The 14,406-nt window shown below is 39.7% G+C and overlaps 2 protein-coding genes and 1 pseudogene across 3 annotated transcripts in view; 2 read left to right on the forward strand and 1 right to left on the reverse strand.

Annotated features, from left to right (window-relative positions):
* The window catches only part of cip2a (cellular inhibitor of PP2A), a 41,086-nt gene that overhangs the window by 24,101 nt on the left and 2,579 nt on the right, over positions 1-14,406 (forward strand). Inside the window, exons 16-19 of the mRNA XM_061964957.1 lie at positions 1,252-1,362; positions 1,437-1,633; positions 11,681-11,794; positions 11,865-12,003. Coding sequence (XP_061820941.1) covers positions 1,252-1,362; positions 1,437-1,633; positions 11,681-11,794; positions 11,865-12,003 — 561 coding nt within the window. The remainder of the gene's footprint in view (positions 1-1,251; positions 1,363-1,436; positions 1,634-11,680; positions 11,795-11,864; positions 12,004-14,406) is intronic.
* LOC133609400 (cytochrome c oxidase assembly factor 5 pseudogene) lies at positions 2,789-3,150 on the reverse strand (annotated as a pseudogene).
* On the forward strand, positions 6,656-9,706 carry LOC140678956 (pogo transposable element with KRAB domain). 2 transcript variants are annotated; one of them, XM_072913537.1, is made up of 2 exons: positions 6,656-8,243; positions 9,605-9,706. In XM_072913537.1, the coding sequence occupies exon 1, from the start codon at positions 6,953-6,955 to the stop codon at positions 8,231-8,233; it is 1,281 nt and encodes a 426-aa protein (XP_072769638.1). In that variant the 5' UTR covers positions 6,656-6,952; the 3' UTR covers positions 8,234-8,243; positions 9,605-9,706. The 2 variants fall into 2 exon arrangements, with proteins under 2 accessions (XP_072769638.1, XP_072769637.1); XM_072913536.1 differs by having other exon boundaries at positions 9,480-9,676.

The raw sequence follows: 14,406 nt of genomic DNA on the forward strand, positions 1-14,406 counted from the left end.
TAAATTTTTGAGGTATTTATATTATCAAAAGTAAAATTTTCTTGTAACAGTGGATGTTTTCGTACAATTCTTTGCACTTAAAAACAAATGTTTGTAGTATCAATTTTTGAGGTAACATATTTTTCGGAGTATAAGTTGCTCCGGAGTATAAGCCGCACCGGCCGAAAATGCATAATAAAGAAGGAAAAAAACATATATAAGTCGCACTGGAGTATAAGTCGCATTTTTGGGGAAAATTTATTTGATAAAATCCAACACCAAGAATAGACATTTGAAAGGCAATTTAACATAAATAAAGAATAGTGAACAACAGGCTGAATAAGTGTATGTTATATGAGGCATAAATAACCAACTGGTATGTTAACGTAACATATTATGGTAAGAGTCATTCAAATAACTATAACATATAGAACATGCTATACGTTTACCAAACAATCGGTCACTCCTAATCACTAAATCCCATGAAATCTTATACGTCTAGTCTCTTACGTGAATGAGCTAAATAATATTATTTGATATTTTACGGTAATGTGTTAATCATTTCACACATAAGTCGCACCTGAGTATAAGTCGCACCCCCGGCCAAACTATGAAAAAACTGCGACTTATCGTCCGGAAAATACGGTACTAATAAAAGTTTCAATCAATCAATCAAACCGCGGGAAATAGGAGAAACTACTTGATAAACCATCACCCGGAAAATATATTTAAAGCTAGCGAAGCTAAACATCAATTTTTGAGGTATTTATATTATCAAAAGTAACATTTTCTTGTAACAGTGGATGTTTTCGTACAATTCTTTGCACTTAAAAACAAATGTTTGTAGTATCAATTTTTGAGGTATTTATATTATCAAAAGTAAAATTTGCTTGTAATAGTGGATGTTTTCGTACAATTCTTTGCACTTAAAAACAAATGATTGTAGTAATAAATATGATTAAAACGTGAGCATTGTGTTTGTGTTCAATAACAGTAAGTGTGGTTATTCTAAACATTCCTGCCACTTCATTTTACAAACTGGCATTTTAAAGTTTTTTTATTTATTTTTTGATAATTCCACAATATCGTACCATGACCTTAATTCCGTGATCATATCGTACTGTGACATTTTGATATCGTTACATCCTTATTAGGAACTTAAAGGAAGGCTGGCAAAAAGCGGCAATCAGGTTTTTTTTTTCAAAACCATTCAGTTGCTCAAAACTGCTTGGAGGTCTTTGACCAAAGTGTTTAATAAGTTCTCGCTCTTAGTCCAAGGAGAGCCTTGTTCAGGACCTGCTGGAAGCCAAAGCCGCGGCGGTGTCCCAGGCCGACCACCTCATCGCTCAGTATCACTTCCAGCGAGCTCAAGCCGAGGCCGAGGTGACAAAATGACAACTTTTTAACAAATTAGTGATCTTCTCCGAGATGTCTGACCCCGGGTGTCTGAAACGCAGGCTCGTAAGCTGGCCAGTTTGCTGAAGGAGGCGGAGCGGCGGCGAGAAGAGCTGCAGGGCGAACTGGGCGCCCAGCTGGAGGAGGCGAAACGCTCCAAGGCCGACACGGAGGAGCTGCTGCAGCACAACGCGCGCCTGCAGCATGACTCGGAGGAACACCAGGCCCTCAAAGGGAGCTACAACACCCTGCTGAACAGGTGAGATCACAGGGCCGATACAGATTATTTGTCGTCAAGGAGGCCGATAACCGATACTTGGAGCCGATTTTCATTTGCAGTAAAAGTTAGCTAAACCATACAAGTATATGTCAGTAAACAGCTGAACAAGGCTGTAAATTGTTTTTTAACATTATTTTTTAGGAAACGTCGGACCAATAGCAACATAATGTTTTATGTTGTGGTTAATTTAGCAGCAAAAAACATCACCACATTTACTTTTCAAAATATGGTAAATCTCCTGGGAAAATTGGTAAAAATCTGGGATTGTTAAAATCAACAACAAAAAAATCATAATTGGACTCCAACAAATGTTCTCCACATTACAATAACTCACCATCCACTTAATCACAATTTTACTGTAGTTTATGGATTTAATACATTGTAGGCTTTCCTTGTGAGGACCCGTGAAATAATGTGAACATTTACCGTATTTTCCTGACCATAGGACGCACCGGATTAAAAGGTGCACTGCCGATGAGCGGGTCTATTTAAGTCTTTTTTCATACAAAAGGCACACCGGATTATAAGGCGCATTAAAGGAGTCATATTATGATTTTTTAAATAAATTTAAAACTAGAGATGTCCGATAATATCGGACTGCCGATATTATCGGCCGATAAATGCTTTAAAATGTAATATCGGAAATTATCGGTATCGGTTTCAAAATTATCGGTATCGGTTTCAAAAAGTAAAATGTATGACTTTTTAAAACGCCGCTGTGTACACGGACGTAGGGAGAAGTACAGAGCGCCAGTAAACCTTAAAGGCACTGCCTTTGCGTGCCGGCCCAGTCACATAATATCTACGGCTTTTCACACACACAAATGAATACCACGCATACTTGGTCAACAGCCATACAGGTCACACTGAGCGTGGCCGTATAAACAACTTTAACACTGTTAGAAATATGCGCCACACTATGAACCCACACCAAACAAGAATGACAAACACATTTTGGGAGAACATCCGCACCGTAACACAACATAAACACAACAGAACAAATACCCAGAACCCCTTGCTAACTCTTCTGGGACGCTACAATATAAACCCCTGCTACCCCCCACCCCTCCAAGGGAGAGATGTCCCAAATTCCAAGCTGCTGTTTTGAGGCATGTTAAAAAAAATGCTGTGTATGTTTCATTCAAGAAGAAGGTGAATCCAACAAGGCACAGTTGGTCATCCAGTCTTTATCATGTGGCGCCATTTTGGGTCTTTAATATCCTTTTCTTCCTCTGAATCTTGACCTTACGTCCAGCATGGATCTTTTGCACTCAAAGAACGACGTCTGTAAGGCTTTGCAGTGGCCTTCTTTTAGACATTCACTGGGCATTAGCCCCTCCTTAATGACGCAGTCGTGTTGAAGGAGACATGCTTTAAAGTCCTCCTTGACACCTGCACAGGCCGTGTTGTCTTCCTCTTTATCTTCGTAATATTTTGGCATAGTGGCGACTATTACCAACACCAATATTACTTAATTTAAAAAAAAACTATTGCGGTGTAGGAATCCGATGTTGGGTATTTAATTTATTTTAGTATGGTGTGTTTGTAAGCCCGTGGCGCTGTTTTGTACTGTTTTTGTTAGAGATGTCCGATAATATCGGCCGATAAATGCTTTATAATGTAATATCGGAAATTATCGGTATCGTTTTTTTATTATCGGTATGTTTTTTTGTTGTTGTTTTTTTTAATTAAATCAACATAAAAAACACAAGATACACTTACAATTAGTGCACCAACCCAAAAAACCTCCCTCCCCCATTCACATTCATTCACACAAAAGGGTTGTTTCTTTCTGTTATTAATATTCTGGTTCCTACATTATATATCAATATAGATCAGTGATTCTTAACCTGGGTTCGATGGAACCCTAGGGGTTTGGTGAGTCGGGCTCAGGGGTTCGGCGGAGGACAAGACACACCCGACTCATCATGTAAATAAAAACTTCTCCCTATCGGCGTATTACGGATACGGCAACAGCAGAAGTCAGACTGATTTGCAGGTGTGTAATTTGTTGTGAGTTCATGCACTGTGTTGGTTTTGTTCTTTGAACAAGGTGATGTTCATGCACGGTTCATTTTGTGCACCAGTAATAAAACATGGTAACACTTTAGTATGGGGAACATAATCACCATTAATTAGTTGCTTATTAACATGCAAATTAGTAACATATTGGCTCTTAACTAGTCATTATTAAGTACTTATTAATGCCTTATTCGGCATGGCCTTATTATAACCCTAACCCTCTAACCCTGGCCCTAACCCTAACCCTAACCAAATAACTCTAAATTAAGTCTTTATTACGGTACTTAGAATATGTTCCCCTAGTGTCCAAAAAATGCAAAATTAAGTCTTTGTTACTTAGAATATGTTCCCCATACTAAAGTGTTACCAAAAACATATAACTTTGTCTTGAATTTGAAAAAAACCCATTTAATTTTTCACTAAAGAAAGGTTCGTTGAATGCGCATATGAAACTGGTGGGGTTCGGTACCTCCAACAAGGTTAAGAACCACTGGACTAGATCAGGGGTCGGCAACCCGCGGCTCCGGAGCCGCCTGCGGCTCTTTGATCACTCTGATGCGGCTCAGCAGCTCACTTGCTGAACCCCCCAATTTTTTAAATGTATCCCGGAAGAGTTAGGGCTGCATGGGATTCTGGGTATTTGTCCTGTTGTGTTTATGTTGTGTTACGGTGCAGATGTTCTCCCGAAATTTGTTTGTCATTCTTGTTTGGTGTGGGTTCACAGTGTGGCGCATTATTAGTAAGAGTGTTAAAGTTTGGTTTTTTTCATACCGCCACCGTCAGTGTGACCTGTGTGGTTGTTGACCAAGTATGCCTTGCTGTCACCTACGTTAGCTAGCGGAAGCCCCATTTAAAGGGTGGTTGATCAGGCTCGCTGGCTGTAGTGGGTGCTATATGCTGTACCATCACGGCGCGCATGACGCTGAGCCATTCATTTAAAACACGCGTGCCGCACCAGCTTTCAAATTCCACATAAAGGTGTGGGCAGCGAGACCCCTGGTTTATACAAAGCAAATAAAAAACTTTGTATACAGTGTTGTTTCATTTAAAATTTCAAAAAAAATTTGCGGCTCCCGTTGTTTTCTATAATTTGTGAAACTGGTCAAAATGGCTCTTTGACTGGTAAAGGTTGCCGACCCGTGGACTAGATCAATACAGTCTGCAAGGGATACAGTCCGTAAAGCACACAAGATTGCTGGTCCACTAATAGTACTAACCTTTAACAGTTAATTTTACTAATTTTAATTAATTACTAGTTTCTATGTAACTGTTTTTATATTGTTTTACTTTCTTTTTCATTCAAGATTTTTTTATTTTTTTATTTATCTTCTTTTATTTTATTCATTTTTTTTTTTTAAAAGGACCTTATCTTCACCATACCTGGTTGTCCAAATTCGGCATAATAATGTGTTAATTTCACGACTGTATATATTGGTATCGGTTGATATCGGTATCGGTAATTAAGAGTTGGACAATATCGGATATTGGCAAAAAAGCCATTATCGGACATCCCTAGTTTTTGTACTTACTTTGATTATTATTTCTCAACTTATGTAACTGTTTTTATATTGTTTTACTTTCTTTTTTATTCAATAATTTTTTTTAAATTTATTTATCTTCTTTTATTTGTATTATTATTATTTTTTAAAAGGACCTCATCTTCAACATACCTGGTTGTCCAAATTCGGCATAATAATGTGTTAATTCCACGACTGTGTATATTGGTATCGGTTGATATCGGTATCGGTAATTAAGAGTTGGACAATATCGGATATTGGCAAAAAAGGCCATTATCGGACATCCCTAGTTTTTGTACTTACTTTGATTATTATTTCTCAACTTATGGAACTGTTTTTATATTGTTTTACTTTCTTTTTTATTCAATCATTTTTTTTAAATTTATTTATCTTCTTTTATTTTTATTATTATTTTTTTTTAAAAGGACCTCATCTTCACCATACCTGGTTGTCCAAATTCGGCATAATAATGTGTTAATTCCACGACTGTATATATTGGTATCGGTTGATATCGGTATCGGTAATTAAGAGTTGGACAATATCGGATATTGGCAAAAAAGCCATTATCGGACATCCCTAGTTTTTGTACTTACTTTGATTATTATTTCTCAACTTATGTAACTGTTTTTATATTGTTTTACTTTCTTTTTTATTCAATTTTTTTTTTTTAATGTATTCATCTTCTTTTATTTGTATTATTTTTTTTTTTTAAAGGACCCCATCTTCAACATACCTGGTTGTCCAAATTCGGCATAATAATGTGTTAATTCCACGACTGTATATATTGGTATCGGTTGATATCGGTATCGGTAATTAAGAGTTGGACAATATCGGATATTGGCAAAAAAGCCATTATCGGACATCCCTAGTTTTTGTACTTCCTTTGATTATTATTTCTCAACTTATGTAACTGTTTTTATATTGTTTTACTTTCTTTTTTATTCAATAATTTTTTTTTAATTTATTTATCTTCTTTTATTTGTATTATTATTATTTTTTTTAAAAGGACCTCATCTTCACCATACCTGGTTGTCCAAATTAGGCATAATAATGTGTTAATTCCACGACTGTAAATATTGGTATCGGTTGATATCGGTAATTAAGAGTTGGACAATATCGGATATTGGCAAAAAAGCTATTATCGGACATCCCTAGTTTTTGTACTTACTTTGATTATTATTTCTCAACTGTTTGTAAATGTTGAAATTTATAAATTAAGTTTTATAAAAATATATGTATATATATAATATATATATATATAAATTAAAAAGTATGGTGTGTTTGCGTAAAGGTGCGTTCCATTTGTACCCGGAAGTCGGAATTTCAACGGGAACGCCCCCAGAGGTCGGATTTCCGGCTCGAGTTCTTTCCAAAGATGGCAGCTCTCGAAGTAAACAATGATATCCTCCTCTATAACACCGTCATTAGCACTGCTAATTAGTTTTTGTCGCAGTAAGTCAGCCATATATAATGTACTGTTGGACGTTCGTTTATGATAACGTTACTGTAGTGTAAACTATATGTATTAGGTGTCGTTTAACGCGCTGTGCGTCGCGAGCAATAGCGTCTGTGTGTCATCCACCGTGTTTGGAGGTTGTGGAAAGAGTGTATATATTCCCGTAATTTGTTCCTATAAAGCGCAAAAAATAGCTTTCGTGGATGTGGTCATCTTGATTTCCGACCACGTAACTCGGGCTGTGACGTCATTCCCAGCTCCGACCTTCCAACTTCCGATGTAACGCCGCATAAGGAGGCCAAAATGGCACCTGCGAAGAGACTTGCTTACGCGGCGGATTTCAAACTCAGGGCTATCGGTCACGCGGTAGAACACGGGAATAGAGCAGCTGCCAGGAAGTTCAACATCAACGAATCCATGGTACGGAACTGGAGGAAGCAAGAATACGACCTGCGCCAAGTAAAACAGACCAAACAGAGTTTCCGAGGGAACAAAGCGAGATGGCCACAGTTGGAAGACAAAGTTGAGCAGTGGGTTATTGAACAGAGAGCGGCAGGTTGCAGCGTCTCCACGTTCTCTATTCGACTCAAGGCAGCAGCCGTCGCACGTGACATGGACATCAACGACTTCGGAGGAGGTCCTTCCTGGTGCTTCCGTTTTATGAAAAGGCGTCGTCTCTCCATCCGCACGACGACCGCCATCTCGCAGCAGCTGCCAAACGATTACGGAGAAAAGCTGGCCATTTTCCGCACCTACTGCCGAAACAAGATCGCTGAAAAGAAGATCCGGCCTGAACACATCACCAACATGGACGAGGTCCCCCTCACTTTCGACTTCCCCGTGGACCGCACCGTGGAGAGACCGGGGACCAGTTCCGCATCTGTGCGCAGCACATGGAACGAGAAGTCATCCTTCACTGTAGTTCTGGGTTGCCAGGCTAATGGCCAGAAACTACCACCCATGGTCATTTTCAAGGAGAAGACTTTACCGAAAGAGAAGTTCCCGGCCGGCGTCGTCATCAAGGCTAACACCAAGGGCTGGATGGACGAGGACAAGATGAGTGACTGGCTTACAGAAGTTTACGTCAAGAGACCAGACGGTTTTCTCCACAAATCTCCGTCCTTATTGATCTGCGACTCCATGCGTGCACATCTCACCGATACTGTCAAAACCCAAATGAAGCAAACCAATTCGGAGCTTGTCATCATTCCGGGTGGATTTACCAAAGAACTCCAACCGCTGGATATTGGCGTCAACAGGGCGTTCAAAGTCAAATTACGAGCCGCGTGGGAGCATTGGATGACGGACGGCGAGCACTCGTTCACTCGGACCGGGAGGCAACGCCGGGCGAGTTACGCCACTATCTGCCAGTGGATCGTGGACGCCTGGGCGAAGGTGTCAATCTCAAGTGTCGTCCGAGCGTTCACCAGGGCCGGATTAATCGCTGGGCAGCTAACTGACAGCACCGAGACCGACTCGGATGATGACGAGAGGGATGCGGGCATGCTCGATGCCGAAATCGCCCAACTGTTAAACTCGGACACTGAAGATGAAGATTTTGATGGATTTGTGGAAGAGGGATAAACTGAAAAAAGTGAGTGTATTGTTCTGTATTCCATGTGACACAATTGAGAATGTTTAAAGGGAACTGCACTTTTTTTTTGGGGATCGTTCACATTCATTATGAGACAAGAACGCCCTCCTTTTTTTTTAGGAGTCTAAAGATGCTTGCAAGATGCAGTTAATCGGAGTCTTCAAAGCCCTAGAAAACAACTTCTAAACCCTCCATCAATGTTTTATATACAGTACATGCTGCAAGTATATACAGTACAGGCCAAAAGTTTGTACACACCTTCTCATTCAATGCGTTCTCTTTATTTTCATGAGTATTTACATTGTAGATTGTCACTGAAGGCATCAAAACTATGAATGAACACATGTGGAGTTATGTATTTACTTAACAAAAAAAAGGTGAAATAACTGAAAACATGTTTTATGTTCTAGTTTCTTCAAAATAGACACCTTTTGCTCTGATTACTTTTTTGCACACTCTTGGCATTCTCTCGATGAGCTTCAAAAGATTCAAGACTGTTAGAAAACCATTTCAGGTGACTACCTCTTGAAGCTCATCGAGAGAATGCCAGGAGTGTGCAACGCAGTAATCAAAGCATAGAGTGGCTATTTTGAAGAAATTGGAATATAAAACATGTTTTCAGTTATTTCACCTTTTTTTATTAAGTACATAACCCCACATGTGTTCATTCTTGTGGGCGGCATGGCGTAGTGGGTAGAGCAACCGTGCCAGAAACCTGAGGGTTGCAGGTTCGCTCCCCGCCTCTTACCATCCAAAAAAAATCGCTGCCGTTGTGTCCTTGGGCGGGACACTTCACCCTTTGCCCCCGGTGCCGCTCACACCAGTGAATTGAATGATGAATGATAGGTGGTGGTCGGAGGGGCCGTTGGCGCAAATTGCAGCCACGCTTCCGTCAGTCTACCCCAGGGCAGCTGTGGCTATGAAAGTAGCTTACCACCACCAGATGTGAATGATTGATGGGTTCTACATGTAAAGCGACTTTGGGTACTTAGAAAAGCGCTATATAAATCTCAGTTATTATTATTATTATTATTCATAGTTTTGATGCCTTCAGTGACAATCTACAATGTAAATAGTCATGAAAATAAAGAAAACATATTGAATGAGAAGGTGTGTCCAAACTTTTGGCCTGTTCTATATATATATATATATATATATATACATTATATATAATGTAGGTAGTATGTTCAATATTTACCACTTATTTCCTCAGCGAATGTATTTCCGTTTCCATAGCAGCGCACTTCCGACTTCCTCCGGAAAGAAACGCGAGTGTGTTGTAATCATGGCAGACTTGGTAACAGACAACAAAGACGACAATTTTTGGGCAAAGGAGGATTCACAACTTTACATTTTTGAAGCTGAATATACGGAGGATGAAGTGCTGCTTATAGAAGCGAGCACGAAGAGAGGCTGAAACATTGGAGCAGATGGAAGCTGAGACTGTTGCTGTAAATGTGGACCTCGGAGCCAAGCTATGCCGACATAAATGGCGTGCTTTCCCAAAATCAACTGGAAACATCCCCGGGCCAGCTGGACCAAACGAACAACTGTCCATCGAGTGAGTTACTATAATAATGATCATGGTGTATGATTGTTCATGTATTTTCAGCCAGTACAGATTGGTGTCCTATTGCATTGTATTGTGCACTACAAACTCAAACGTGATTAGGGTGCTGACGCAGTAGCTAGCTTACGGCTAATGCCGTAGCATGCTGCTGCAAGGTGATGTGTTACCACGCTTGGTTATTATACACCCTTGTTGGCGGTTTTTGGATGCATTTTCAAAGTCATTTAGAGGCAGAATGGATTGCTCTCGTTAGCTGCGTTGCTAGCCACCTATAATGAGCCGATTATTACAAATTAGAAGGTAAATAAAACAATTTTGTCTTCTTGTCTCTCATAATGATTTTGAACGATACGCAAAATTCCAAAAAAAGTGCAGTTCCCTTTTAAAGTTATTGTGAATGGGTCGAATAAAGTTTGACTTATCTGACTGCCTTATATGAAATGTATGAAAATAGACACGTTCGTTGACAGTGGGCCTTGTAATATGGCGAATGGTAAATGGGTTGTACGGTATTTTTCGGACTATAAGTCGCAGTTTTTTGCATAGTTTGGCCGGGGGTGCGACTTATACTCAGGACCGACTTATGTGTGTAATTATTAACACATTACCGTAAAATATCAAATAATCAAATCAAATCAACTTTATTTATAAATATTATTATTTAGCTCATTCACGTAAGAGACTAGACCAGTGGTTCTTAACCTTGTTGGAGGTACCGAACCCCAGCAGTTTCATATGCGCATTCACCGAACCCTTCTTTAGTGAAAAATAAAATGGTTTTTTTTCAAATTCAAGACTAAGTGATATGTTTTTGGTAACACTTTAGTATGGGGAACATATTCTAAGTAACAAAGACTTAATTTAGAGTTTTTTGGACACTAGGGGAACATATTCTAAGAGTTATTTGGTTAGGGTTAGAGGGTTATAATAAGGCCATGCAGAATAAGGCATTAATATGTACTTAATAATGACTAGTTAAGAGCCAATATGTTATTAATTTGCATGTTAATAAACAACTAATTAATGGTGAATATGTTCCCCATACTAAAGTGTTACCATGTTTTATTACTGGTGCACAAAATGAAGCGTGCATGAACATCACCTTGTTCAAAGAACAAAACCAACACAGTGCATAAACTCTCAACAAATTACACACCTGCAAATCAGTCTGACTTCTGCCGTTGCCGTATCCGTAATACGCCGATAGGGAGAAGTTTTTATTTACACGATGAGTCGGGTGTGTCTTGACCTGCGCCGAACCCCTGAGCCCGACTCACCGAACCCCTAAGGTTCGATCGAACCCAGGTTAAGAACCACTGGACTAGACGTATAAGATTTCATGGAATTTAGCGATTAGGAGTGACAGATTGTTTGGTAAACGTATAGCATGTTCTATATGTTATAGTTACTTGAATGACTCTTACCATAATATGTTACGTTAACATACCAGGCACCTTCTCAGTTGGTTATTTATGCCTCATATAACGTACACTTATTCAGCCTGTTGTTCACGATTCTTTATTTATTTTAAATTGACTTTCAAATGTCTATTCTTGGTGTTGGCTTTTATCAAATAAATTTCCCCCAAAAATGCGACTCATACTCCAGTGCGACTTATATATGTCTTTTTCCTTCTTTATTATGCATTTTCGGCTGGTGCGACTTATACTCCGAAAAATACGATACTTGTATTGCCCTTTTCTATCTTTTTAAGGAACTCAAGCGCTTTGACACTATTTTCCACATTCACCATCATAGGTGCGCCTTTATAGTCTGAAAAATGCGGTATTGGCGCAGATAATCGGTCAATCTCGACACGTGACGTGAGTGAAGGTAATCATGAAATTGTTTACTGTGTGTGTGTCAGATTTAACGAGAGCGAGCGGCTTCTGAGGGAGCTTCAAGCGTCTCATGCCAGTCTTGCTAAACAACTGGAGACGCAGAAGAAGAACCACAAAGCGCTGCAGCTCCAGCACGACAGGTATGCAGCATGTAGCCTCCGTTGTTGGCGTCCGAGGTGGGCTCACTCGACCTTCTTGCCCCTTTGCCAGGACGGCGTCACTGCTGAGGGAGAAGGAGGAGAAAGCCAAGGAGGAGGAGCAGGAGAGGAGGGAGCTGGAGGAGACGTTGGATGTTCTGAGGAAGCAACTCGACGAGACCGAGCAGGCAAGGAAGGACGCCAGCATCAAGGTAACATTTTTGTGATACAAACGACACCTTGAGATTACAGTAGGAGGGGACAGTACCCCGTCATCACAGTTTGGCACCGGCATCAAAGTTCGGTTCATTTTGGATCTAGCAAGGCAGGGGTGGCCACATGATTGCCGCCTGCGGGATACTTATCAAATGACCAAGTCCAGGTGACCTTTATCTAGGAGGATTTTTTTTACCCCTCCACAATGTACATTCAAAGTTGTGGAACTTATCAGCACTACTGCGAATCATGTCTGATTCCAATCCATTAAGTCATCAGAATGAGGTAATATACTTACTGTATTTTCCGGACCACTGCCGATGAATGGTCTATTTTGTACTTTTTTTAAGATAAGGCGCATTAAAGGGGTCATATTATGATTTTTTTTCTAAATGCAACAGACTTCCTTGTGGTCTACATCAGTGTTTTTCAACCACTGTGCCACGCCACACTAGTGTGCCTTGAGATACAGTCTGGTGTGCCGTGGGAGATTATCTCATTTCACCTGTTTGGGTTAAAAATCTCTTTTTGCAAACCAGTAATTATAGTATGCAAATGATGTGTTGTTGTTGAGTGTCTGTGCTGTCTATATAAACAAAAGGTGAGTGCCCCTAAGAAAAGGCATTAAAGCGTAGGGACAGGCTATGCACTGAACTGGCTACAAAGTAAACAAAAACAGAATGCTGGACGACAGCAAAGACTTACTGTGGAGCAAAGGCAATGTACATCCGAACATGACATGACAATCAACAATGTCCTCACAAAGACGGATACAAACAACTGTAATATTCTTGATTGCTAAAACAAAGTAGATGCGGGAAAGGAAGACATGAAACTGCTATAGGAAAATACCAAAAAAAAAAAAAGAGAAAAAGTTACCAAAATAGGAGCGCAAGACAAGAACTAAAACACTACGCACAGGAAAACAGCAAAAACCTCAAAATAAGTCAGGGTGTGATGTGACAGGTTGTGACAGTACACCTACTTTGAGACAAGAGCTATAGTGATGCATGCTTGGTTATGCTTTAAAGTCATATCCAACAATTGCGACGACGACTTTTTACTGTCAACTGTTTTTTGTTTTTTAATGATTCCCGCTGGTGGTGTGCCTCCGCATTTTTTCAACGCAAAAAATGTGCCTTGGCTGAAAAAAAAGTTGAAAAACACTGATCTACATAACATGTAATGGTGGTTCTTTGGTCAAACTGTTGCATAGATGATGTTTTACAGATCATCTTTAAGTCGCTTTCTGACAGTCGCTTCAGGATGCACCGTTTTGTGGGCGGTCTTTATTACGTGGCTCACCTTCGACAGCGTCTTCTCCCCGTCATCTTTGTTGTAGCGGTGTAGCGTGCAAGGACGGGAGTGGAAGAAGTGTCAAAAGATGGAGCTAACTGTTTTAATGACATTGAGACTTTACTTCAATCAATAACGGAGCAGCATCTCCTCATCCGGAAACAACAACACTAGAAATGTGTCCTGTGAAAAAACGTCCGACCGGAACTCTAATAACTAAAGTTCCTTGGGTGAATAATGTAGACTCACTATACCGGTGTGTTTTAGTGCTTTCATGGCGAGTTTGCTGACAGATATAAGTAAGAACTTTACACTACTTTATATTAGAAATGGCTAGGGTTGCAAAAGTTTGAAACGTTCCATGGGAATTAACGGGAATATATGGGAAATGAATGGGAATAAACATTGAATGCAACATGCTAGATCTTGCAGCATGATTATTAGCTAAAACAACTTGATTTAATGCAAATTCCGTTGAATTTCAACCCTGTACTGTGCATTCCTCCATCACACGTGCAGTGCATTCTTCCATCACATGCCCAGATAATTCCCAGCATGCTACACACTACAGCAGGACTATTGAGGCCACACTAGTATTTGAGACCAAGGACTTCATCCAGTCAGAGAAGTGTTGATGATATTACTGGGGTAAATATATTTGATCTATGGTATTTAAGTTTAATAGAGGTGTAATTGCTTGTTACTGTATGACTGTAGACTACTCCAGCAGACTTCCACTCAAGCTAGTTAGCTAGCTGTTCCTGTACTTGATTTTGGAGCCAATATCTGTAGCTAACTAGGGTTATGTACCACTACAGTCTCATAATGAACCGAAAATATTTCTCCGTTAGCCGTGATGCTAATTTTCTCTATGTTAAATCCCATTCATTTATGCTAACAATGTAAGTGATCCAAATTTACCTATTTTGTGATCTTCAAAGTTCAACTAGCAAATACTAAATTAAAACGTGGAGTTTCCTCTGCCTTCTGTTCTGCTAGCCATTCTGTTGTCATACAAGAATGTAGGTTATAGTTTGATTTAGCATGCTGATTGAGTGTTCATTTATTCATCTCGCCTATTTCTATTCATTTGTCCATCAGTA

The sequence above is a fragment of the Nerophis lumbriciformis genome, linkage group LG07 (assembly GCF_033978685.3).
Source record: "Nerophis lumbriciformis linkage group LG07, RoL_Nlum_v2.1, whole genome shotgun sequence".
Classification (NCBI taxonomy): domain Eukaryota; kingdom Metazoa; phylum Chordata; class Actinopteri; order Syngnathiformes; family Syngnathidae; genus Nerophis; species Nerophis lumbriciformis.